Here is a 25,759-nt window from a genome sequence, read left to right as displayed (position 1 = left end):
CTGAATCCCGAGAATGTAAACTCGAGGTGGGAGCTGAATCCCGAGAATGTAAACTCGAGGTGGGAGCTGAATCCCGAGAATGTAAACTCGAGGTGGGAGCTGAATCCCGAGAATGTAAACTCGAGGTGGGAGCTGAATCCCGAGAATGTAAACTCGAGGTGGGAGCTGAATCCCGAGAATGTAAACTCGAGGTGGGAGCTGAATCCCAAGAATGTAAACTCGAGGTGGGAGCTGAATCCCGAGAATGTAAACTCGAGGTGGGAGCTGAATCCCGAGAATGTAAACTCGAGGTGGGAGCTGAATCCCAAGAATGTAAACTCGAGGTGGGAGCTGAATCCCGAGAATGTAAACTCGAGGTGGGAGCTGAATCCCGAGAATGTAAACTCGAGGTGGGAGCTGAATCCCGAGAATGTAAACTCGAGGTGGGAGCTGAATCCCAAGAATGTAAACTCGAGGTGGGAGCTGAATCCCAAGAATGTAAACTCGAGGTGGGAGCTGAATCCCAAGAATGTAAACTCGAGGTGGGAGCTAAATCCCGAGAATGTAAACTCGAGGTGGGAGCTAAATCCCGAGAATGTAAACTCGAGGTGGGAGCTAAATCCCGAGAATGTAAACTCGAGGTGGGAGCTAAATCCCGAGAATGTAAACTCGAGGTGGGAGCTAAATCACGAGAGAGAGAATTTTGGAAGAAAAGGAAAATTGTGTATAGTGATTGAAAATGATAGCAATCCATGCTTTATTACAGCTTCTCCTCTCACCAATAGAAGACTATGTTACATTGTTTTCCATGCTTTGATGGCCAATAAATAAATAAAATAAATTAAATTAAATTAAATAAATAAATAAAAAAAAAACAACAAAAGTAGCTCAAACAACACCGCCCCTTCCCCAACTCTCATAGCCTTGGATGGAGGCAGAATCAGGCCGCGTCCTCCTCCGCCTGTGGCTGAGCTCCGCCCTCATCGTCCTCCGCCGCCTCAGGAGGCGGCGTGGTGGCCTTCTTGTTTGCAGCAGCCTCAAGGACATGGTTGTAGTTGCCCTTGATCATGAAGAGCTGAGCAAAATGGTGCTTGCAGTACAGCACTCCATCAAGGGCAGCATAGGATGAGTGTGTCAAATGGCACCCTCCATGAGCACATCTAAAGCAGTTCTTGTGGTAGCATTCCCCTTCGAGAGTCACCTTTTTTTTTTTGTCAACCAAATTATAGTTTCGATTAGCCAATGTTATTCGATCTATGCTATGTTTTGTGCTTGAAAAACACGAAGAACTATTGACCGACCTTCTCCAACGGATAAACCGTCTTTGAGCAGGCCGCACATTTGTCCTGAGTTCCCGAGAACATGGCCGAGGCTTTGGTTGGAGCCCTCGACTAATAAACATGTCAAAAGTTACCAAGACATGTAAGATAGAATGGAACAATCCATACAAAATCAAGTTACACAGACACATCAAAAGTTAACAGAATGGATCGATTACCCAGACACATCAAAAGTTAACAGAATGGATCGATTACCCAGACACATCAAAAGTTAACAGAATGGATCGATTACCCAGACACATCAAAAGTTAACAGAATGGATCGATTACCCAGACACATCAAAAGTTAACAGAATGGATCGATTACCCAGACACAGTAAAAGTTAACAGAATGGATCGATTACCCAGACACAGTAAAAGTTAACAGAATGGATCGATTAACAAGACCAGAATGGATCGATTACCAAGACCAGAATGGATCGATTACCAAGACCAGAATGGAACAATTACCAAGACCAGAATGGAACAATTACCAAGACCAGAATGGAACAATTACCAAGACCAGAATGGAACAATTACCAAGACCAGAATGGAACAATTACCAAGACCAGAATGGAACAATTACCAAGACCAGAATGGAACAATTACCAAGACCAGAATGGAACAATTACCAAGACACAGTAAAAATTAACCGAATGTAACAATCTACACAAAATCATTATCGAACGAGAACTGAAACTCTAATATATTCAAGATAAAAAACGAGAGCATACCGGATCATTTTGTTTCTCAGGAGGCTTGGCTGTTGCCATAACAAAAACGAGAGGATGTTAAAACAATAGGTAAAAACGAGGGACGAACAATAAGAAACAGAAAAGAAAAAACGTTACAAGTTTGGAAATTCTTGCTGAAATTCCCAGATTCCTTGAAGAGTTGTTCAAAATGAGTCTTGCAGTAGAGGACACCGTCCATCCATGAGTAGCTACTCATCTATCGTGAAACAGCTCAACGATTCAGTATTAGAACAAACATAATGATAACAACAAAAGAAAGAAAACTCGTTAACTCGACATACCGAAAGGGTGCCCTTGCAATGGCTACATTTGAAGCAAGACTTATGGTAAGGATTGCCTTCAAGGGAAAGCAACTCGACCACATAAACAGTCTTGTCACAGGCCTTGCATTTATCCAAAGTACCGGTGAACGACATCTCGAACGACTTGACTTGAACAGAAGGGAAAAAACAAGAGCGGGAAGAAGAAGAAGAACAACAAAAGACAAACAAATGGAATGTTTACCAAGTTGTCTGAGGATGGGATCTCAGACAAGATTAGAGGAAAAGAAGCAAGAAGCTAAGTGGAATGGGATAGAAAGAGAAGGGATATCTTGGGATTTTGTGTGTAAACAAACTAAATTTAAATAATAATAGAGAGAATAAAATTTACTTGTTGGAGATGCTCCAATTTCGGATAGTCCTATGTTTTCTCGAGGAAAATAAGGTTGTTTCTTTGACCATTTCAGGCCAAATGTTTTGTGTAATTTGTATGGTTGGCAGTTTTTTTAGTTGAATATCATTGCCCTTTTTTAGCCTCTACTCAAAAATCGGATTTAAATTATATATATATATATATATATATATATAATAAAATAAAATAGGCAATTTATTATTATTTTTTTTTATTTTATCACTCTGGCGCGTTCAGAAAATTTGATGATTCAAACAATTTGATCAACTCAATCCAACCCGTACCAAATTAATAACTTTTTTAAATATTTTCGAAATATACTAGAAATTAAGTTGTAAATTTTAATTAAATGTTTGAAAATAAATAAATTGATGTTTTATAAAATGATATTTTATTTTTATTAAAAATAAAAAATTGAATAAATGATCCCGAACCAATTTAATCCAAAAAATTTAGGATTAAGTTGAACTGGGTTCATTATTTAATAAAATTATTTTAGGTTGAAAAATTTACAAACCGAACAATTGAGTTGGATCTAAAAAATGTTCAAATTCGACCCAACTCAACCTACAAACACTCGTACGTATACACATTTATTTAGGTCGGTAACTTCATATTGCATTATCACGAACATAACATGAGCTCAGCTCGAGTCTTATAGGAACGGTCTCGTCCTCAATGAGCTAGATCAATTAAGCGAACTTTAACAACAAAATCGGTTCAAGTTGATTCGACTTGAAGGCTTAACGAACGCTTATAAGGTTAAATTATGAACCAAAGGCTCAAAAGAAGCATATTGGCATAGTCCAAGGTAGCTGAAGTCAAGCTAAGGGAAGTCTTTTAAGCTTGGTTCAACCTCAAGGGAAGATTGGGCCCAAGTAAAAGACTATTAGGCAAAGAAGCTTGAAAGTCCACCTCGGCTCGAGCCAAGTTGAGCCAAGTCGAGCCAGGTTGAGCCTATGTTGATCTTCCCTCACATGCCCACGACCTAACGAGTTTTGAGACGTATCCAATTTGACTCTCCTAACCCTAATCGAAAAAGGAAGAAAAATTTAGGTTACTTATAGTGAGAAATAACTCCTCCATACCTACTTGATTCTCCAAGATCCCGAGATAGTTAAGGGCACCTCGACTTATATGTAGAAAGCATGATGACTAGATGAACCATGGAAAGTAGGAACGAAAAGCCAACTGCCCCTAGAACTCTGAGCAAACTCCAATAGGATGACTTACAACCTTGGAATAGGACTAAGTAGGGTATAAGACTACAACAAACTTATAATAGGGCTAGAACGAACTTAATGTCATGGAATTAGCTAACTCTAAGAACTTGAACACATAATTTTAAGAAGCACTAAATAGGAGAAGTTTCGATGAAATGAATGGTCAATGGCAAAGGCGTGAAGGAGCCATGTGTCACAACCATACTATGAAGAGAGTAGGTTGTGACCCTCACGTCATGACAAGCAAAGCGGCGTCCCTCAAGAGACACCCATATGGTGACATGCGGGCCAATATAGAAGAGTGCCATGATGCGATCGAGGAGGACGATCCATCATCCAACACACCACCACGCGAAGTGGGCATTGAAGACAAGTTGAGACATAAGCAAGACAGAGACATTGAATAGACATGAAGGGCAAAGATAGGCTTGTTGAAGGGCTGGGTAGGGCCCCGGGCCTTAACCTCAAAAGTCGGAGTTTCGGAAGGAATTTGGGCATGCGGTTCGGGAGTTAAGTCCGTCCATATGAAATATGAATGCTCGCCAAGTTTGGTGTCAATCGGACACCGGACGGACAATGCACGACACCGTATGACCGTGCACTCAAATCATGTCTATGCCTGGAAGATTGAAAATTGCTCAAAATGTACTATAGGGTACCATGTGTTAGCTCTCCACCACCCCTGGGTTTTGAAGGACAATACTGGACGGCACGGGTGTGCTGGTATTGCGCCCCAGCCCGCGTGTTGGAGGTTGCTACATATACCCGCTATCCGGTACGGAATCCGTAAACGACTCGGTATGGGCACAGGAGGGCCAATGCCTCAATAGAACCCAAATGGATGGATGTTCGAGAAGTCCCGATGAGATGAACGACACGCGGGCCCATTCTTGATGGCATGACCGTGCGAGTTATGATGACCAACGACATCCCAAGACTCGGGATGGCGTCAAGACATATGGACCCCGTCGATGGGGATCGAGATGACAAGATGAGACCTTAGCCCGAGCAGAGGCAAGGTCGTGTGTAGTTGAACAAGCTTGGATTCCGCACAAGTGATGTTCGATTGGCGAAGACAAAGCTCGCCTAAGGTCCGACGAAGCCACAAAGCCGGGGTGAAAAATATATACGGGGTTTAATTCCCCTTAAGGCTAGTCGAGAGCATGTCATGATCACGATGCCGCACGGCAAAAAATGTAAGACCGTGACACAATGCAGGTTAGACCTTATTCTTTGTTTTCATTTGCATAATGTCCATGGATAAGTTGGGTATGTTTTGAATTAATGTAAAATTTATGTTGTCTATCGTTTGAATTACTCAAAGCGGTCTGTTACATTACCATACCATTCATGATGTTAAGCTCTAACTACAAATCTCAGCTTCAGACAAAGACAACATGTGTAAGAATAAAGAGGGCAAATGTGAACAATCTTTCAAACTTGCACACCTAACATTAAAAATCTAACATCCTTGGATATATTTTGAATAGGATCATAACTGATGCACTCACTTTTAATCACTTTTTCCAACCTCTTTTGTTAGAAGGACTAGCTATTCCCAACTCTTTGCATTGTTGTTCATCTGGATGCAGGCTTCCGGGGACAGCCCCGAACGCTCGTCGAGACCCCTCGAACCCAAGAGTCACATGATGTATATATGCTGATGCATCATCAAACTTTCTACCAAGCTGCAATGACATAGATAGAAACTTCTTGGAACGAGTTCTTTGAGGTTTCTTTGCAAGTGGCTGGTCGAGTTCAGCAGCGGTTAGGAAACGTTCTGTTGCAGCCTCCCACGAGAGCTCGTGCATTTGCGCATTGGTCAGCGGCTCGGGTTCTTCAGTCAGTGCTTTGAAAATTCCCCTAACAAAGGCATCACTTTTGTCACAGAGAAAGCAGTTTGGGAATTGCCTGAAGAACTCATTTGAGGGATGATCAGCACATACAACGAATTTGCCCATTGCCAATGCTTCAGCTGTGGTGGTGCAAACAACGTCTGTGGTGCTTGGATTCACAAACACTTTGTAACTGAAAAAAGAAACAGGAAAAAACTCAAAACCAGCCAATGGATAGACATTATTCAAACCAACGGAGAACAAAAAAAAAACTAAGCTGCAGCTTTCGTTTGAGCCAATTAGTACTCATAATGCCCACCAAATTTCTAATTCCAGGTAATTTACAAGCCATAACTGTTACAAATAGAAGTGACCATGTAACGGCCCAAGTCCACCGTATTGTCCTATTTGGGCTTTCCCTTTCGGGTTTCTCCTCAAGGTTTCTAAAACGCGTCTACTAAGGAAAGATTTCAATACCCGTATAAAGGGTGTTTCGGGGATTGTTGGATCTCACAATCCACCCCCTGCGGGGCCCAGCGTCTACTCCCTTTGGGGATTGTTGCTGGCACACCACCTCGTGTCTACCCCCTCTGGGGCTCAGCCTTCTCACTGGCACATCGCCCAGTATCTGACTCTGATACCATCTGTAACAGCCCAAGTCCACCGCTAGCAGATATTGTCCTCTTTAGGCTTTACCTTTCCGGCTTCCCCTCATTTAAAATTGTTTGTTAGGGAAAGATTTTCACACCCTTATAAAGGGGGTTTCGTTCTCCTCCCCAACCAATGTGGGATGGTGGGATCCCACAAATCATTCCCAACCCCAACCGAGCAGTCATCACCATTTCAAACTCAAATAAATGGTTTCAACAAAACTAGTTCATAAAATGCTGTTAGCTAACCATGAAAGAATCATGTATTATACCATCAATGACATTGAAAGATTTATTCATTTATCCTCTAGCTAGAGCAGATGGAAATAATAAGTGTGCAAGAGAGAAGAGGTTAAGTATACTCATGGAAGATCGAATCTGTGTGATCGCGTCCAGGATGAACTTTAACAGATAATTCCAAGTCTCGAGCAGCTTTCTGGACTTCATCAGAATCTTCTCCATTTCCAAATAAATCAACCTCAATCCCAGCTAAATCCTTCTGATGATCGCCAAGAAGTTTAAGCAGCTCCCTGTATCCCTTGCTCCATATCATCTTCCCTATATAATAGACACCTTTGCCAAAAACTTGATTCTCATCTTGTCGCTGTTCCATCTTCTTCTTACCTATCTCGAGGAATTTGGGATTGACTCCATGAACATTGCAGATAACGGACTTTGGATAATCCTGGGTAGCAGCAGATAACCTAATCACCTGAAAGCTTATACGAGAATTGATGAATAAGACATCCACTAATCATTATGAAAATAAACTAATTCAATGATCACAATGAACAAAATGCAGATGATTTCATTGGAAGTAAGGAACATATAGCAAAAACACCTTGTGGCAATAGATATGAACAACCCATCTGTTTATATGTTCAAGAAGAAAAGCTTCAACTGCCCCATTCTTCTCCCGTTTAACGTATTCCAAATAGTTGGTATGGATAATTCCTACCACCCATTTGAATTTCTTTTTCCATCTCCTTCCATGATGATACCATGTTAGATGCTCCGGCTCCTCAAGGATAGCAATATCTGATTCGTCATCAGGGATGATTTCTGAAATATCACCAACAGGGAGAATGCTCCTTTTATCTACGGCAAACTGCAGAATAAAGTGAAACCTCAGTTGGGCAGAACAGGATGATGTGTTAGGAATCACGACTCTCCACAATAGTATGATATTGTCCACTTTGAGCATAAACTCTTATGGCTTTACTTTGAGTTTCTCCAAAAGGCCTCATACTAACGGAGATGTATTCCTTACTTAGAAACTCACTAAATTAGTCAATGTGGGACTCCCTCCCAACAATCCTCGAACAAAGTACACTATAGAGCCTCCCCTGAGGCCTATGGAACCCTCTAACAGCCTCCTCTTAATCGAGATTCGACTCCTCTGGAGTTCTCGAACAAAGTACACCATTAATTCGACACTTGAGTCACTTTTGACTACACTTTCAAGGCTCACAACTTCTTTGTTCGATATTTGAGGATTCTATTGACATGGCTAAGTTAAGGGCATGGCTCTTATACCATGTTAGTAATCACAACTCTCCACAATGGTATGATATTGTCCACTTCAAGCATAAACTCTCGTGGCTTTGCTTTGGGCTTCTCCAAAATAACTCATACCAATGGAGATGTATTCTTTACTTATAAACTCATGACCGTTCCCTAAATTAGCCAACGTGGGACTCCCTCCCAACCTAACCTAATGAGTGCCATTAGATTTTCATGCTTGTGTAAAAACATAGACAAGGGAAGACTTTTGGACCCATAAACAGCCTTCAGGTAAAACAAGTAGCAAACGCACAAAATTTCAATATAAATTTAAAGTAAAAACATTGAGTTTCCTTATGCGTAGTACAAGAACAAAACACCTGATGTTTCTGAATGTTATTAAACCATAAATGAAAACATAAAAATTGCATATGGTCCTCAGAGGGAAAGATCGAAGCACACAAAAAAAGACCGAGTATCATATCCATGATAAGGATTAGAATTAAATGATGCTACAATTACCTTCCCAGGATAAAATTGGAGGTTGAAATTGAATTTTGATCCTATTCTTTCTTCGAGCCATTCCCGAATGTATTTCTCCTGCTGTGAGGGTAAGACGAAGGTTGTGTTGCTGGGATATACAAGTTCCTGATCTCGTATAGATAACCAAGGAACCACCAGTGTGACCTTTCTATCCCCAGCGATTGATAGATAGGCAGCACGAAATAGAGGGTTTACTGCAGTTCCAGTCATCCATGGAAGACTGGCCGTGGTAAAAATTGCAATATGTTGCTTTGTATCCATCCAGGTCTCAGATATCACCAGAAAAAATGGCAATCATTTTAGTCTCTTCCCTAAATATACCAGCAACCTGATTATCAAGGAACATGAGTCTCAATTACGACATTCTAGGTTTCAACCACACAATTGCGTTTAAAGAAAATTCTTAAAAGATTAACCAAATCAATTAACAAAATAAGAATTAATTACTTCATGCTATTACGATTCATGACCAACCATAATCAAACAAAAAAAACTATTAACATTAAAATTGTGAGGTATCATGAGGACGGGAAAAAAAAAACTAAAGAAAACAATGCGTCGAGTTGAAAAAAAATTATCTCCGTTTCCAATTCGGTTCAATCTTTGTATCCGAGGACATTCCAAATCTTACAAATCAGCCATTAACAATAACATACATTCCTCAACCACGTCCATTCTTCTAGAGATAAATTTACGTCATTCTTCCGACAAGGAATTTCTTAATTCTAGCCAAATGCACATTGAATAATACAGACTTCATAAATTAACATAATATGAGATGTGTATATATATATATAGAGAGAGAGAGAGAGGTACCGGCGATTAAAGCTTGAGCATCTCCCTAAAAATTGACAAAGTTGAGCAGAAAACGAGAGAACACGAAAGTAGAGGCTTGTGTGAATCAAAAAATGTGATGGATTCTTGAGGTTTCGTGTGTGAGAATGGATTTGTAAAGAAATGAAGAGAAGGATCAAAGCCGGAAACAGAGGAAGCAAGGCATCGGAGGAGAGGAGAGAGAGAATATGCGAGTGACCAATGGTCGTTGGCGATTGCAAACGCAAATTAACAGGGAAGCCTCACACGACGCCGTTTTGACACGCTGAGTTGTTCAGTTCAGCTTTTTTCTAGTATGAGCTGTTTGGATGTTCTTTTAATTTGAAGAAAAAGATATTATAATTCTCTCAATTATAAAAAAAAAATAATTTAACCTTTTTTTCTTTTCAAAAAATACATTCGAATTTCGAATAATATACAAATATATATATATATATATATATATATATAATATAAAAACATTTATTACCGTTAATTTTTAAGTCATTTATAACTCCAATTTCAAATATATAACTTTTAAAATTTAAAAAAAATATTGAACCAAAGCAAAGAGTTTATGCTCAATGTGGACAATATCATACGATTATGGAGAGTCGTGGTCGTCTAACATGATATCAGAGTCATGCTCTAAACCTAGTCGTGCCAATAGATTGGTAAATCCTCAAATATTGAACAAAGGACTCCAAAAGAAAAGGAGTCAAGCCTGATTAAGACTGATTAAGCCTGATTAAGACTGATTAAGCCTGATTAAGACTGATTAAGCCTGATTAAGACTGATTAAGCCTGATTAAGACTGATTAAGCCTGATTAAGACTGATTAAGACTGATTAAGACTGATTAAGACTGATTAAGCCTGATTAAGACTGATTAAGCCTGATTAAGACTGATTAAGCCTGATTAAGACTGATTAAGCCTGATTAAGACTGATTAAGACTGATTAAGACTGATTAAGACTGATTAAGACTGATTAAGCCTGATTAAGACTGATTAAGCCTGATTAAGACTGATTAAGCCTGATTAAGACTGATTAAGCCTGATTAAGACTGATTAAGCCTGATTAAGACTGATTAAGCCTGACTAAGACTGATTAAGGTGACTAAGACTGATTAAGGTGACTAAGACTGATTAAGGTGACTAAGACTGATTAAGGTGACTAAGACTGATTAAGGTGACTAAGACTGATTAAGGTGACTAAGACTGATTAAGGTGACTAAGACTGATTAAGGTGAGGTGTACTTTGTTTGAGACCTTTTGGGGAGCTCAATATAAACAAAGAATATTCTCTCCATTTCAATATAAACAAAGAATATTCTCTCCATTTCAATATAAACAAAGAATACTCTCCATTTCAATATAAACAAATAATACTCTTCATTTCAATATAAACAAATAATACTCTCTCCATTTCAATATAAACAAATAATACTCTCTCCATTGGTACGAGACCTTTTGGGGGAGCCCAATATAAACAAAGAATACTCTCTTCATTGGTACGAGACATTTTGGGTAAGCCCAAACATTTGAATATCGAGGATAATATATTACCTCCATTATTTAGTACAATGTCCATAAATAATAACATAAGCACACGAGGTTTCATACCTAATGAGAATTCAAATAATTAGTAAGATATAACATTACACCTGAGAGATCTTAGCTTAAAGTAAAAGTAAGGTATCAAATTTGTAACACAAATCCACCCCTCACAAATATTGAACATGTAGGCATCAACATTGTATCATATCTTATAAAATAAGTATTTCCAACCATTGTATCATATTATTTAACGTTAATAATTAAATGTTATCAAAATAAACTTGTAAGATAAATACTTCTCTCCACAATGATATGATATTATTGTCATTTTAAATAAACCTCTCTCATAAAAAACCATATACCATTGAAGTATTCTTTAATTATAACTCTCTAATACCATATTAAATAAATATGACTCATGAAATGATATTGTCCACTTTGAGCTCTACTAGCTTTGCTTTGAACTTCCACTTTAGCATAAATTCTCAACCTTCTTTCGGTTTTACCTTGAGGCAGTCGAGTAAAAGAGTGAAATCAGGGGAAGGAGTGCTGCAAGTTGTGTGAAACCTATAGGTAATCTTAGTCTATTTATTTACCTTGTGAAAGTAAAATTCAATCCACATAATAATTTGATGTATGGACAAATTTCACTCTAGAGCAATTTAACCTTTCAGGGATGTAAAGAGGTGTTCCTTTGGTTCTTTCTCCGATTCCATGCAAGCAAAGGAACGAGTGAACCGATTCAAGTAAGGGCATCCGTGTAACACATATCAAAGTGTCTATTGTCAAGCATAATATCAATCAAATATATCTGTTGCAATTGCTTCTTAACTGCTCCAAAACAGTAAGAAAAGTCAATACAAGAATAAATGAATTAGCTATTGTTGAACCCAAACCCTTAATAAATGTAGTATTCTTTGATCATAAATTCATAATTATTCTCTAAATTAGACATAAAACAAAACTCAATAACTAATTAGATAATTTAGAAATGTTGGTAAATAAATGGAATTTTTTATTTAATTGTATTTTGTCAAAATAAATTATTATTTAGTTGATTTACTTGGTTATTAATTCTAATGAAGTGCGAAAAATTCCTCATGACAAAAGGTTTAAATTCCTCCAAACAAACACCGGGCGTCATTTTGCTTTGAAGGAAATTTTTCTAGTTTATAATATGTATTTTTGGATTGAAATTGTGTATCCTTTATCGACACTGCACATAGATTGAAAAATCTATTTGACCAACCCTAAATTTAATAATCTCACGGTAACCTTGAAGTGACAGATATTCAACAACATTAATGATCATAACGCAAGAATGTATCAACAACATAGTTCATAACGTACGACTGTTTTGATATTTAATTATAAAATAATGGTGGAATTAAGAAAAGAAAAATTCATGAAAAAGCAACTTACTCTAACATAAAAAAAAATAGAGATGGAAAACCAATCTATCTAGTCCAAAACTTTGAATTTCAAAGATCCAAAAGATTTCTCAACCTAAGAACATTCTAACTAATTATTTACTGGCGAAATATTATGTTACTTCTTTAGAAATTTAATTGAATAAACGACTGTTTAATATGATATGAGAAATAGGACTGAAACCAATTCCCAATGAACGTAAGAGAACAGATCCAAATGCAATCTCCTTCAATTATTTCTTTCATCAGTGAGGAAAAGCAATGTTAAAATCGAATCTCAGACCTCGAAATGAAGCTCATCCATTGAAATGACAAACTTCAAATCGAAGTGCCTAAATCAAAACGACAAGCAGAGAGAAACGAAAAAAAATCGATGAAAGAAATCAAAATTTGAAAAGTAAAACAGAATCACGAAGATTGGAGAGATCAGAGTGTGCTTATATGGAAATTCGTCACGGTTTATTCAGAAACACGGACCAATGTTGCTCATCATATCTCAGCCAAACGTCAAGAAGATCCGATAAAATCACAGAGAGAAAGAAATAAGACGATGAGATCCGAAAGAACAGCGAAAGAGAATCAATTCGAGAAACTTGCGGGACAAAGTAAAACGCATCAGAGACTTAAATATGAAGGTAATCACGGAAGTTTCCGATCATCTTGTTGCAGTTTTTTTTTCTCATCCCCTGCATTATACTTCGTCCCGCAATCTACCAAAACAAAAACACCAAAACGGCAACGATAAATCCGATCACCGGAGACGGAGCACCGATGAATGGCTAAGACGGCGGTGAAAACAAGAGCATCAGGACCAGAGAAAAGTGCTAAACCCTAGTAATCATATGATTCACAATTCTGTGAAGAAGCAGATGAAGTCATTATGCGGTTTACAGCGTTATTTATAGGACTCAGAGAGTGAACCCTAGAAGTTAGTTGAGTTTTGTATGGGCCTTTCGTTTGGGCCTTCCGTTTGGGCCTTTCCATCTCTCTTATCATACTGAAACATTTATTTTTTATAAATAAAAAAAAAAACACAATATTATATTCAAACCCTAATTTCCAAAATTCAAAGTTCATCTAAAATAAAAAAATAAAAATTAATTAAAAAAAATGGTAATTTCATGTACAAACGTAAAAGGAAAAAAAAATCTTAACTAGCTACCTTGGGGCACATGTGTGTGTCACAGCGTGATCGAGCTTTAAGACGAATGTCTCGGACAACTTCCTTTAAAATAGGTCTTTCAAGAGTAGTACCGGACGACACGGGTGTACCAGTATTGCACCCTCAACCCACGTGTCAAAGGTTAGATTATGCACCCGCTATTTGAAACGTATATCATAAATGGTTTAGCACGAACACTGAAGAGTTAAGCCTCGAGTGAACCCGGATAAATGGACGTTCAGGATGTCTCAATGAGATTATCAACACATGGGTCAGTTTCCAACAAATGTGTCTAAGCAAGTCTAGATGGCCGATATATCTCGAGACATGGGATGTCTTAATGGAAGTGGTTTATATGATATTCTATGTTGGTTTGTGCGAGAGTGCTCGGTAGCTACACAGTCTCAAAAGGGTCGTCCCGAGGCATCAGTCTTGTCGGTATATATATATATATATATATATATATTTTTTTTTTGCATTTATTTAAATTTGTACCCAAATTCATTCCCAACTTTACAATTAAACTTGATTAAATTTCTATTTATTTTTAAATGATTAAAAAGTTAAAAATTGTTTTTTATTTTATAATAAAACTATTTTTTTAAGACAAAAAATAATAATAATAATAAATAAATTGGGCCATACGTACAAATTTATCGCAAATGTTTGTTGAATGATCGCAGTTGTATATGATTGGTACGAAATCGAACGGTAGTTTAGAGGAACGACAATGGCGAAGCCTTCTTCACCAGCAGCTTCTTCGTTGATCTTAGAGTCGCCGGCGATTCAGATAAAGAATATGTCTGAAGAAGATTTGCGCGGAACTATACAAATGCTCAATGGATTGAGAGGCTTCGTCCAAATTCCGGACGATTGCAACACCGAGGGCTTCTATTCCGACATCAGTCGCAGTCATCTCCGGCAGCTCAGCCTCGAACGAGGCCGTATCACCTACCTCCTCATCGTCAAACCTGTTGTCTCCGTAAGTTCTCAATTCTTTTTTTCAAGTTTGTTTTCTCGTCGACTTTAGGAAGAGAATTTTGGTATTCGGTTTATACTATTGCGTATTCCTTGTATCTGATTTGAATTGAATTGATATCTTTGGGGACTCGAAAAATTAGCTATTCACCATTAGAGCGGAAATAGCTCAGATCGAAACAATATTTTTTAGAACTTGAAAGTTCACTATTCATCTATCGTTATAGTGATGTTTTTGGTTGCTGAGAAAATGAAGTATCTGATTTGAATTGAGATGATACATTTGGAAACTTTCAAATTTTCTGTTCATCATTATACTAATCTGTTTGCTTGCCGTGAAAATGTGGTGATTGATTTGAATCGGAACAGCTTCCACGGGAACTTGAAAACAAAGCATTCATCATCATAGCCGTCTATTTGTTTGCCGAGAATGTGTGCCTTTTCAAATTCTCGTTATTTGCGTCTTTTAGTTTGAGTTCGTGTGGATTCATCTATCTGATGAATTAAAAACGGAATATCAATATGTTTGCATTCACATTAACAACAGGTATCTGTGAAATTTCAGAACATTTATGGCTTTTTACATGGAGGATTTGTTGCTGCGGCTGCTGAGTTCTCATCAATTGCTTGTGCTAGAACTGTTCTGGGAGAGGATAAGGCATTATTTCTTGGGGAACTGAGCATTTCTTATCTCTCAGGCGCTCCACAAAATGTGAGTAAATTTTAAGTAATGGCTGTGCTTCCTTATGATTTGTTTGAGTTGGGGGTGCAAGTAGGTTAGTTAAGCTGAGGAAACTGACTCTCGAATTGACCAAAACTGAGTCCAACCAATCAAAGCCATCAAAACTAACCAAAATTGAAATAAGCCACAGCCAACAAAGTCAAATGGATCAAGAATGAGAATTCAAATTGAATGAATTGAATTGGTTAATTCAGCCGGTTTTGGCAATTTCGGTTTCGGGAGCTGGGACGTGTTTTGATGGAAACTGGATGTATAAATTTCTTAGACGTTAGAGTCCTCAGATTGTTTTGCTGGTCCTGCATGCTTAAACCTTTTGTGTACTTAGCCATACATGGGTGGGAGGGTTGCATGATTCTACCGGTGGCAATGGTTTATAACTTCAGACAGGGCCATTTTATCTTCTTATGATTTGAAACTGATATTATGATAACTTGAGACAGGGCCATTTTATCTTCTTATGATTTGAAACTGATATTATGATGGTGTCTATTTTTCATCGAATGGTATATTTCCATGGCTTTCTGACTTTAGCTCACTTCCAGCCACCTTGCGCTTGTAGTTTATGGGAAAATACCATTCCTTTTCTTTATTAGGAGGATTAAGGGAGATACATTCATTCAAATCATGAATTTTCAAATAGAGAGATCAAGAATTAAATCATAATTACCACCCTCTGCAATCCTATAGGTATAACATCAGTAATATGATTGCCACCACACTTCAGATCAGAGCAACAAATGGGACTGAGTTAGGTTGGATGTTTTAGGACACAAACATAGTAGTTAGGTACCATGTGAACAAGAAGGGTCTGAGTACATAACACAAATATAAATATAACTAGGTGCTATGACCAAGCCTCGAGTACATCAATGATTGCATCTAGTGTTCGATTCAGACTTCGGTACCGATCAACTTATGGAGGATATGAAAGATGGTATTTCGATCGCATTTTGTTGTTCAAAGATTGGTTTCGGCATTCACATCCAGGAAAGTATGAACACACACAAGAAAAAACCATCGATACAATACAAAGGAGGTGGCTGGTCTCACTGGAGAGGAGAGTTTTGACAGCGAGGGAGGCAGGGGTGCGTTGGTATCGTATATATATAAAAGGCTACCTGTCGGTTTCACAATTCCATTGCCTGAACTACTTCCTGAACCTTTTAGTCTCTCTTGTAAAGAAAGGATAGGGGAAGGATTTCATATGCGAGTTAAGGAGAATGAAGAAAGGATAGCTTGTGACCTTCTTTCAAAATCGAAGTACAGTGATCTGCTTTAACCGCTGAATGACTTCCAATTGGTATTTGAGTCATACTTGTGAATTTAAATGCAGTTTTGATTGTTCAAGTAGCTTGCTTATGATTAAAAATCTTAGCTCTACATACCTTTTCACTCAATTTGAGCTTTACCAAGATCATGCTATCTTCCACGACCTTACTTAAACAGGACCTGTTCTTTAGAAGTTTTCTGAAAAATTGTGTTGTTGCAGGCAGAGGTTGTGGTAGACGCTTCTGTTTTAAGGAGTGGAAAAAGTTTGACCATAATTTCCATAGAGTTCAGACTTCAAAAGACAGGAAAGTTGGTCTACACAGCTCGCTCTACACTCTATAGCATGCCAATGCCGAAGTTATAAAATGAAAATTTCCAGGTGCCTAAACATCTCCAACTTTCTTTGCTTTAATGTTATGTGCTTTTATTCTGTTTGAACAAACATGTCAAATATATTTACTTGTGTAATGTTGAAAAGAGTAGGCAAATATATTGATTTGAAGCTTGATTATCCTTGTATACTATTTATAATCTAGACAAAATACTGTTGTTCCATGCTATATTTATAAATTACATCAAATAGATGCAATCTTAGTTGCTATAGAGTTTGGACTTCAAGATACTCGATTTCTTTTTAGTTCAACATTTTGAGGCGAGAATTTGAACTTATAACCTTTTAGTTGAGTGTATGTCAAACAAAGCCTCGCATTAGTTAGGAAAGATAGGAAAAATAGTGATCATGGCATATAAATGAGGACATTTATTTTATTGGTACAAGTTTTTTTTGGGTGGAACAAAAAACAGAGCCATGACGACTTAGGTCTACAATGGACAATATCATTTTATTGTAGAGATAGGTAAATGTTTCATTGTCCTTAATGACCTGGCTAAAGTTGTTTGAAACGTAAGACTTAGTCTATTTGACTCGTGCAACCTTGTATTATCATTGCTTATTTGGTTCGACACCTAGGTGAACAATTGTCATATGCCTATATATAATATTCTTTTTTAACTTTTTTCAACTTTTGTCTCTTTAGTTTTCATTCAAACGGGATAAATAGGACAATACCTACTATTTTTTGTGATGTTGGATTATATTGCATACTTAATTTTAGATATTATGGTGAAGTTGAATGTTGTAAGATATAAATACCAACTTTCTTTCTTTCTTTTTTCTTTTTTTTTTTTTTTTTTTTTACAGACCAAATCACATGAAATAACATTTTACTATTCATTGTATTTTGTTATTGCAAAAATAATGAAGTCAAGTTCAATATCGAGGAAACACTACAGTCTCTTCATTTTGATTCTTTTTGTAGTTTTATACAAATATCTTCTAACTACAACCTCTTAGTGATTATTAATGATCAAGGTCGATTTGTTTTTGCTTTGGTTCTGATAAGCAATAACAAAGAAAAACTACAACATCTATCGTTAAATCACCAAGATTCTTGCTTGCAATATACCATTGCGATATTTATTTCACTATAGCAACGTCGGGTAACTATTTAACTTTTGAAAATTTTGTTAACTTTCTTAAGTTTACTTAAGAAAACTAAAATAGGTGTTTTTTAAGAACTTGTTTATGATTTAAACTCATTTTTTCTCGTTTAAATGAAATTTTTTGTACCCGCTTGAATGGAATTACTACCAATGTTCTTATCTTGCTTGAGCTGTGCCTTGGGGAAAACTCAGAGGTATCATTAGGTATTAGTCAGTTCTTTCTCCAAGGAGCTGACCATTTCCCCCCTTCGAAGTGATGGAAAATATGTCAACAAGACCAGTGGCAACAAAGATCGTAGCTTTCTAATTGGATCTTCATTACATAGCAATGAATAAATTTGCCCTAAACTCCACATTTGGCTGAATAGTCTCAAAAGCCTTCAGCTTCACACCCATCTCGGCAATATCCAAATATCCATATACCAGGGATGACCAAGTGATAGAATTTTAGTTGGAGATTCATGGAAAAGGATCTCCCGATTGGGCATAAGCAGAAATCATAATATTCCATGAGCTGAAATCATAACTTACGCGCTTCGTCAACTCGACCATCTTTAGATAACTCTCTCAGGAGCTGGTTGGAGACGGGACTCGACACATAATTCACAATGTTGTATAAGAACAGGGTGGTTGAAGTGAAAGTAGCGCACTGAGTGAAGGAGTTTGAAGTTTGTAGATATATGTTGCACATAAGCACCATACTTCTAGCAGGCTTGATAAGTTCACTTAGATGTGTTCCTCCAGCATCAACAACACCCCCTCCCCAACTTAACACTATCCATAAGCAAGCCACAGCCCAAGTGGAACCTAACTCAAATTTCAGAGACCAAAAGAGTATTTTTCTCTTTCGATTATATTTATCCTATTCAATGGAACATAAAATTTAACAAATGACATAGTATCGATACAGGAAATACGAACGATAGAGACTTGAAGAAATCAACACTGAAAACAAAACAGATAATGGCATCAAACATAATTCAATTATGAATGCCAATGGTTAAAAAAAGGAGGCACCAAGCTCTTAGGAGTTTCAATACGTGTATGGTTATGAGAGTTCAACTGGACCTGAGAATCTTACCAAATCAACCAGGAGACACCTTTTTGCAGTTGAAGTATTGTATGGTCATCAAAACCACAGATGTGAGAGATCTATGCATTTTTCAGGTTTCCACTTGCTCAACCAATAGAATCGCAGGCAGCAAATTTTTCTGCTTCAATTTCAAACCACTATTATGGTTTGCACCCTGTGCTAGAGCCTGGTGATGTTGCTTGGGGTGCAAAATTGGGGGATCACAAACGAGAAATCTGTAGTAGCAAAAAAACATTAATGTATAAATATATCTTCACAAAAAAAAAAAAAAAAAAAAAAAACTTCGAAAAATTGCCATGACATCCTCGAATTTCTAATTTGATCAATGAGTTTACTATACTTTGTTAAGTGTTACAACAAGTGTGCTATTCTCTACTAACGTGTGAGTCACACATGTTGTGATGTCCCATATTAGTTAGGGAGGAGAATAAACCACCATTTATAAGGGTGTAGAAAACCTTCCCCTAGCAGACGCGTTTTAAAGCCTTGAAGGAAAGCCCGAAAGGGAAAGCCCAAAGAGGGCAATATTTGCTAGCGGTGGATCTAGACCGTTACAAATGGTATCAGAGCCAGACACCAGACGATGTGCCAGCCTTCTCGCTGTTCCCCGAAGGGGGGTAGACACGAGGTGGTGTGCCAGCAAGGACGCTGGGCCCCGAAGGGGGGTGGATTGTGATGTCCCACATTGGTTGTGGAGGAGAACAAACCACCATTTATAAGGGTATGGAAACCTTCCCCTGTCAGACGTGTTTTAAAGCCTTGAGGTGGAGCCTTGAGGGGAGCCCGAAAGGGAAAGCCCAAAGAGGACAATATTTGCTAACGGTGGATCTGGGCCGTTACCCATGTGAAGCTCAATGAAAAGGTAATCTAACAACTAACATAAGGGGTTGATCGCAACACTTAACAAAATATAGAGGACTGAAACTGAATGATGAAATTAAAAATTCAGAGATGTGATTTCAGGAGTGGTTTGCAATTTTTCCAAAAAAAATCCTATTTCTGTTTAACATCAACATTCAAGAGATAGTCTTCCACAATGCAATGCAAGGGCACGCTCTTTTCAGCTATTATCTTATAAAATTTAAAAGTGACGCAATTATTGGAAGATTTTTCTGATCAAAAATAAAAATGATCAAGTCAGCATACTAATAAATAGCATGAAATAATGACGATAAGCTACTTCATCACCTAGAACCAAGTTACTAACACACTGAGTTGAATCAAGGACGGAACCCTATGAGTTTACAGAACTTTATGAATGGGATGGGTAGACTTTAGAAGGAATGCAGACAAATTGTGAGACAGTGGTGAAAGGAGATATTAATGGTAGTGATATTGATACTGACCATATTGTACACATCATGAAAATATGGCATCAACGAAGGCCTCTGGATCAAAAGGTTGAAGATCTTCTAACCCTTCACCAACGCCAACAAACTTTACAGGGATGCCAAGCTCGTCGACCACACTGACCTGAGAAAGAAGGATTATATCATCAGAGAGTAGTTGGCGGTCATGTCATTTCAGGAAGTTGTTCATCTCAGAATTTTAAGGCATACCACACAACCACCTCTTGCAGAACCATCAAGTTTTGTCAAAATTAAACCAGTAATTCCAACTACCTGTTACAGAAGCCAACAAGCTTGTCAATTGAAATTTCTTGGTAACTAAAAGCAGGATTGCAACATGCTTAAAAACTCCATTAGCTATTATGTTTCAAGAATACTTGCCCCAAGGTAAAAGACACATAAATATAATAATCCAAATGCGTCTATTGTACTCAGCAGATGATGCTATATTTTACTTTTGGGGAAATCATGAACGAAAACTTGCAAATGGCAAGAAATGATGCGTGTCATCCAAGAATATTCATTTAGAAGGAAAAGGATAGTAAAAGTTACATCATTGAACTCCCTTGCTTGTGGTAGCATATTCAAACCAGTTGTCCCATCCAATACCTGCAGGATCTCCTGCAATTGTAATGAAACTCTTAATAAGTACATGATACTAGGTAGAATTTCATTTTAATGACCAGATATCCAACTTTTATAAAATTCTTCATATCTGCTTGAACCATAAATTTCATGGGAGGCAGTGTTGGCCTGAATGAGGTAATAATAACAAAGTAGAAAAATGGAATCTTCAGTGTCTGAGTATCATCTGCCTTACAACTAATAGTGTCATATTTAAATACATTATTTTCCTAACACAGAAATCAAGTTTGATTTTAACCTCAGCTAACAGCCGAAAGCATTGGAGGAAAAGCGAAGAAATCTCAAAGAAAAGGTGCCACTCACCCCACAGTCCCGTGCATAATAACGTCGAAGACAAATTAAATGCTTATGCAAGTGTAAAGTGCAAATCCCTACACCGAAAATACAAGAAAAAAGCTTTGCAGTTGCACTCATTGACGTCTTGACAAGAGCCTTTACGCTAAACAAAAATATGTCTTTATTACTAGGTTAAAACTTCAGACTTTCACTTAATACTGGGTAGTCATGCATAATAATGTTGAAGGTAAATTGAATGGTTTATGCAGTCTAGAAGTGTAAATGCCTACACATCCGGCTTTTGAAATAGAACAAGTCAACAAGGTAAAACGAAAAGATAGTAATGCTTACATTAGGTGCCCCGGGCATAACCTTTTTCACAGCTTTCTTACATGCTATTAACTCTTCCATCAAGCTATAATTTGTATGCAGACCTATGAAAAAAATCAAGATTTTCATCTATTAAGAAGACACAAGAAAGAATACTAACAGTAAACCAATACACTAATATGCTTACGTCCAGATGTATCACACAAAACAATGTCAAAACCACCTTCTTTTCCTTTCTTTACAGCCTGTGATAGAACTATCAGGGGAACACTTCAAGAGGATAAGTTAGCATCCACAGTATATGATACAAACTTCCTCAAACATTACAATGTCAAGAAAAAGAAACAGAGCACTATAACTACTGCATACCTGATGACGCCTTGGCATTGTCCTTTTCAGCAACAACAATCTCACATCCACATCTCTCTGCCCAGATTTCCAGCTGATCACTAGCAGCTGCTCTAAATGTATCACCAGCTGCCATCAATATCTGGCACACAAAAATGTAAATTACTATATTTCCATCGAGATACTTTTTTAAATAAGAAAGTAACTTCCACTTAGAAGGGTAAGAGGATCATCTAACCTTGGCTCCTTCGTTTTTTAGTCTAAAAGCCAGCTTTCCTGCAACATGGAGTTGAAAAGATATTACCGGGTAATTTGAGTAATAGCACCGCAAATAAATATATCCCAATTTAGCAAATAGACAGAGAAGTAGATAGCTTAACCTTATGCAATGTGAGGTCATTTTAATTTCCTAAACTTGTCTTACTGGAGAAGTAATAACGAAATTCCAACAAATGAATGGGAAAGTATATTTAACATGCTTTAAAAGGAAATATATTATGTTCGAGCCATGTGTTTTTTTTTTTTTTTTTTTCTTTTAACGAGGTCAGGCCGCATGAAAATCCAAGTAAATATCCTCAAAACTAGGTAAGAACTTCTGCCAAGAAATTATCACAAGAAATAAGGTTTAAGCTCAATAGAATACTCATACCATGTTAATGCTAGGTCTTACCAAGAGATGTTGTCTTTCCACCTCCGTTAACACCAACTATCATAATCACTGCTGGTTTCCTGATGACATGATAAAAGCAGAATCGGAGTTAATGCTTGAGATATTGTGCTTGCTTAGATAGATTGCACAAACTAGAAACCATAAAGAAAGTAGACCGGAATCCAAGTTGAAGTTCGGTTTTGCTCCCCTTCCCTTTCAACAACTCCAACACATTCTTCTTTAAGGCATCCTGGGATCGTTTTGATCAGTGTATTACAAGTTCAATCAAGCGTTACAAACTATATGGATATAAAAATATAGAATTGAAAACCAAACTTGGAATCTAAAGCATTTCTTTCATCAAATTGGTGATCATCAACCAAACTACCACTTCAAAAATTAAATCCAAATTCCATGATTCAAAACTCAAAGCAGTACATAAAATTTTTCATGGACGAACTTAAATGAAGGTAAAAATTTTCATAATAGAAATTTCTCCAAATGAAACGAATTCCAATTCCAAGCAGAAAGAGAGGTAAATTGCTCACAGTGCCGCTAGAGCTTCATTTAACGTTTAATGTAATAATTATTAATTCATTTCCGTGTAGTAAGCCTTTCTTTCTTAGAACGCAGAGTAATGAAACAATTCGTGAACTAATTACCTTTATTTCACTACCCGATTTTAGCTTCCCAGACAATATGTCGTCACGCAAGCTCTCCACGATCTTAATGGTGATCCTCGGCCCGAAATCAGACACCAATAATGCCTACAAGATTATCAACACTACGATTAAGCATGGAATTTCATCCGGCTTACAAATGATTTTTCCGAAAGACTCCAGTATTAAAAGGACTACCTATATCAATAACAAGAAAATAGCTCAATTACTAACATTCAAGCCATACAAAAATTCAGGTCTGAAAGAAGGTTGGATTTAAGCTCATTCTCAGAAATAAAGACCTGAGAGAAGTTTCAGATAAGAGAATAATGTAAACCAAAATCGAATTACGCCTCCGTGGAATCCACATTCAGAACAGTGAATTGGATTAGATTTGACAAATTCTAGTTCAAATAATCCAAGAATTCCTGAACAGAACAGTTTCCTAAGTAGGACATACTTCCTTGAGACGAACATAAAACAAAAGAGAGAAAATAGAACAGGAACAGAATACTGACCTCTTCGAGTTCATCGAGAACTCTATCGGTTTCCGCAAGGTTCCAGTAAAGAAGAAGCTCATCAATAACAGCAAGATTGTCTCGAGTCTTTGAGAACCCCGAGAAGACCTTCTCGACATCGCTTTTGGCCTTCTCCTTAAGCAGCCTGCCAAGCCGAGTGAAGAATCCCGTCTGACCAGCGGAGCATCTGAATCGAGAGCCACCGACGCGGCCTTTCCTGGAAGGAGAAGTCAGCCGGAGAGATGGAACGATTAAGCTTCGAGGTGAAGGGTTTGAGAGAAAGGAGAGATGAGAGAGTGAGGCCGCGGCCATTTTTGTTACAGCTCCGAGAACGGAATGTTTCAGAGCCAAATGGATAAACCAACTACCTTCGGGAAACGTCACAGATCGACGTCGTTTTGGTTTCCTGCTGTCAGTTGGATCATATTCCTTTACACGACGTCGTTTTATATTTGGGCCTAAATGAAAGTAGGCCCAATGTTTGTAGAAACTTTTAAATATTTATAAACAATATAATTAAAATAATAAATAACTATATTTTAGACAATAAATTTTATATATTATAAATAACTTTCGGGCCTACACCGTACGAGAAAATCCGACACTAGAACGTTCGTAGTTCCGACGATTATGTTCCTCGAAATAGATCCACAATGCACCTTGATAGTCAAGAACATTGCATCCACCGACATCTCTATTAACGTATAACTGTTAGGAATCACGAAACTTCACAATGATAATATTGTCTATTTTGAGCCTAAACTCTCGTGATTTTGCTTTACGGTTTCTCAAAAGATCTCATACCAATAGAAATATATTCTCTATTTATAAACTCATGATCATTCTCTTAATTAGCGAACCGAGACTCGCTCCCAACAATCCTCAACAAACACTATATAGCCTCCCGTAAGGCCTGAGGAGCCATCAAACAGTCTCCCCTAACTCGAGGCTCGACTCCTTCTCTAGAGTCCTTGAACAAAGTACACCATTTGTGTCGACACTCGAGTCACTAGATTTTATTGACATGACTAAGTTAAGGGCATGGCTCTGATACCGTGTTACAAATTACAAAACTCTTCAATGATATGATATTGTCCACTTCGAATATACGTTTTTATGGCTTTGTTTTGTATTTACTAAGAGGCTCGTACCAATGGAAATATATTCCTTACTTATAAATTCATGATCATTCTCTTAATTAGCTAACGTGAACTCTCTCTCAACAATCCTCAACAAATTCTCTGAGATCACGTCTAAGGTTGCCTAATAGAGACGAAATTATTTTTTTTTTAATCGATTTTTTTAAGAATAATTATTTAATTTAATAATAATCGTGGAAAGAAGATAAAATAATATTGATATAAAATGACCTCTTCAGTGTGTAGCCATTAAGTTATATTTTATTCTTCCCTCTTTTTTTACTTATTTATTAATATTTTTTTCATAATATTAATCTATAAATACAAACTATTTTTATGATAATTTGTTCAAAATTAAATTATGAATTTAGTCTATACATTTTTTAATTTGAATTTTATAAAATTTTAATATTTTAAAATTTTATAAACTAAATAAATACAAATTAAAAAAATTAATTCTATAAAATGGATATTTGGACTTCAAATTTTAAAAATAAATACTTTTAATGAAATTGAATTTTATTTTTTTATACCTATTAACCAAATAGAAATTAATTGGACGATTAGAAATAAAATTTTAGTTCCAAAACCAAATAGGTTAATTTTGAAATTAGAGTGACTAAATGAAAATGAAATTAAATTCTCGAGAACAAATAGTGTTAATTTTCAAAATTTACCGACCAATAGCTTAGTCGATAAGTTACGCGTGACATATATATATATAAGATAAAGTAAAAATGGGAAGAATTTTCTCTCGAGGAGACGTAATCAATCGCTAAAGAAAGATCGGGAGAGAGAAACGAGTTTTATTTTATAATCAC

The 25,759-nt window shown here is 37.0% G+C and overlaps 4 protein-coding genes and 2 non-coding genes across 7 annotated transcripts; 1 reads left to right on the top strand and 5 right to left on the bottom strand.

Annotated features, from left to right (window-relative positions):
• Window positions 1–709: 709 nt before the first annotated feature.
• Window positions 710–2,636, bottom strand: LOC111800989 (LIM domain-containing protein PLIM2c-like). The gene is made up of 5 exons (XM_023684936.2): window positions 2,334–2,636; window positions 2,149–2,248; window positions 2,032–2,060; window positions 1,281–1,370; window positions 710–1,180 (listed from the first exon to the last, which is right to left on the bottom strand). The coding sequence occupies exons 1-5, from the start codon at window positions 2,466–2,468 to the stop codon at window positions 920–922; spliced, it is 615 nt and encodes a 204-aa protein (XP_023540704.1). The 5' UTR covers window positions 2,469–2,636; the 3' UTR covers window positions 710–919.
• A 2,568-nt stretch (window positions 2,637–5,204) lies between these two features.
• Window positions 5,205–9,553, bottom strand: DGD2 (digalactosyl diacylglycerol deficient 2). 2 transcript variants are annotated; one of them, XM_087125868.1, is made up of 5 exons: window positions 9,295–9,553; window positions 8,458–8,806; window positions 7,274–7,540; window positions 6,795–7,144; window positions 5,205–5,975 (listed from the first exon to the last, which is right to left on the bottom strand). In XM_087125868.1, exons 2-5 carry the CDS (start codon window positions 8,737–8,739, stop codon window positions 5,465–5,467), a joined length of 1,410 nt encoding a protein of 469 aa, XP_086981994.1. In that variant the 5' UTR covers window positions 8,740–8,806; window positions 9,295–9,553; the 3' UTR covers window positions 5,205–5,464. The 2 variants fall into 2 exon arrangements, with proteins under 2 accessions (XP_086981994.1, XP_023540327.2); XM_023684559.2 differs by lacking the exon at window positions 9,295–9,553 and adding an exon at window positions 9,135–9,227.
• A 3,147-nt stretch (window positions 9,554–12,700) lies between these two features.
• Window positions 12,701–12,776, bottom strand: LOC111801228 (small nucleolar RNA SNORD18). Its single transcript, XR_002816103.1, has one exon. It is a non-coding gene; the product is annotated as a small nucleolar RNA SNORD18 (small nucleolar RNA).
• A 112-nt stretch (window positions 12,777–12,888) lies between these two features.
• Window positions 12,889–12,971, bottom strand: LOC111801229 (small nucleolar RNA Z199). Its single transcript, XR_002816104.2, has one exon. It is a non-coding gene; the product is annotated as a small nucleolar RNA Z199 (small nucleolar RNA).
• A 1,132-nt stretch (window positions 12,972–14,103) lies between these two features.
• On the top strand, window positions 14,104–17,032 carry LOC111799639 (uncharacterized). The gene is made up of 3 exons (XM_023683060.2): window positions 14,104–14,422; window positions 14,984–15,130; window positions 16,650–17,032. Exons 1-3 carry the CDS (start codon window positions 14,171–14,173, stop codon window positions 16,791–16,793), a joined length of 543 nt encoding a protein of 180 aa, XP_023538828.2. The 5' UTR covers window positions 14,104–14,170; the 3' UTR covers window positions 16,794–17,032.
• Window positions 17,033–18,749: 1,717 nt separating this feature from the next.
• Window positions 18,750–24,166, bottom strand: CPFTSY (signal recognition particle receptor protein, chloroplast (FTSY)). Its single transcript, XM_023684859.2, has 12 exons — window positions 23,800–24,166; window positions 23,285–23,389; window positions 22,799–22,872; window positions 22,644–22,702; window positions 22,212–22,249; window positions 21,995–22,115; window positions 21,813–21,881; window positions 21,647–21,729; window positions 20,927–20,995; window positions 20,585–20,647; window positions 20,372–20,498; window positions 18,750–19,240 (listed from the first exon to the last, which is right to left on the bottom strand). Exons 1-11 carry the CDS (start codon window positions 24,109–24,111, stop codon window positions 20,385–20,387), a joined length of 1,107 nt encoding a protein of 368 aa, XP_023540627.2. The 5' UTR covers window positions 24,112–24,166; the 3' UTR covers window positions 18,750–19,240; window positions 20,372–20,384.
• Between the last annotated feature and the right edge of the window lie 1,593 nt (window positions 24,167–25,759).

The sequence above is a fragment of the Cucurbita pepo genome, chromosome 8 (assembly GCF_057944985.1).
Source record: "Cucurbita pepo subsp. pepo isolate OVF chromosome 8, ASM5794498v1, whole genome shotgun sequence".
NCBI lineage: Eukaryota > Viridiplantae > Streptophyta > Magnoliopsida > Cucurbitales > Cucurbitaceae > Cucurbita > Cucurbita pepo.
The sequence above is the reverse complement of the archived record's forward strand: the minus strand, read 5'-3'. Positions and strand labels throughout refer to the sequence as shown.

Coding starts and splice junctions, on each gene's coding strand:
- LOC111799639 (XM_023683060.2), top strand. CDS start 14,171: ATGGCGAAGCCTTCTTCACCAGCAGCTTCTTCGTTGATCTTAGAGTCG. Junction 14,423..14,983: donor TCGTCAAACCTGTTGTCTCC/GTAAGTTCTCAA, acceptor GTGAAATTTCAG/AACATTTATGGCTTTTTACA. Junction 15,131..16,649: donor TCTCAGGCGCTCCACAAAAT/GTGAGTAAATTT, acceptor GTGTTGTTGCAG/GCAGAGGTTGTGGTAGACGC.
- DGD2 (XM_087125868.1), bottom strand. CDS start 8,739: ATGGATACAAAGCAACATATTGCAATTTTTACCACGGCCAGTCTTCCA. Junction 7,541..8,457: donor TCCAATTTTATCCTGGGAAG/GTAATTGTAGCA, acceptor TTTATTCTGCAG/TTTGCCGTAGATAAAAGGAG. Junction 5,976..6,794: donor ACAGATTCGATCTTCCATGA/GTATACTTAACC, acceptor TTCTTTTTTCAG/TTACAAAGTGTTTGTGAATC.
- CPFTSY (XM_023684859.2), bottom strand. CDS start 24,111: ATGGCCGCGGCCTCACTCTCTCATCTCTCCTTTCTCTCAAACCCTTCA. Junction 23,390..23,799: donor TTCTCGATGAACTCGAAGAG/GTCAGTATTCTG, acceptor ATAATCTTGTAG/GCATTATTGGTGTCTGATTT. Junction 22,116..22,211: donor TAAAAAACGAAGGAGCCAAG/GTTAGATGATCC, acceptor TTTGTGTGCCAG/ATATTGATGGCAGCTGGTGA.
- LOC111800989 (XM_023684936.2), bottom strand. CDS start 2,468: ATGTCGTTCACCGGTACTTTGGATAAATGCAAGGCCTGTGACAAGACT. Junction 2,061..2,148: donor CAGCAAGAATTTCCAAACTT/GTAACGTTTTTT, acceptor TTATGGCAACAG/CCAAGCCTCCTGAGAAACAA. Junction 1,181..1,280: donor CGGTTTATCCGTTGGAGAAG/GTCGGTCAATAG, acceptor AAAAAAAAAAAG/GTGACTCTCGAAGGGGAATG.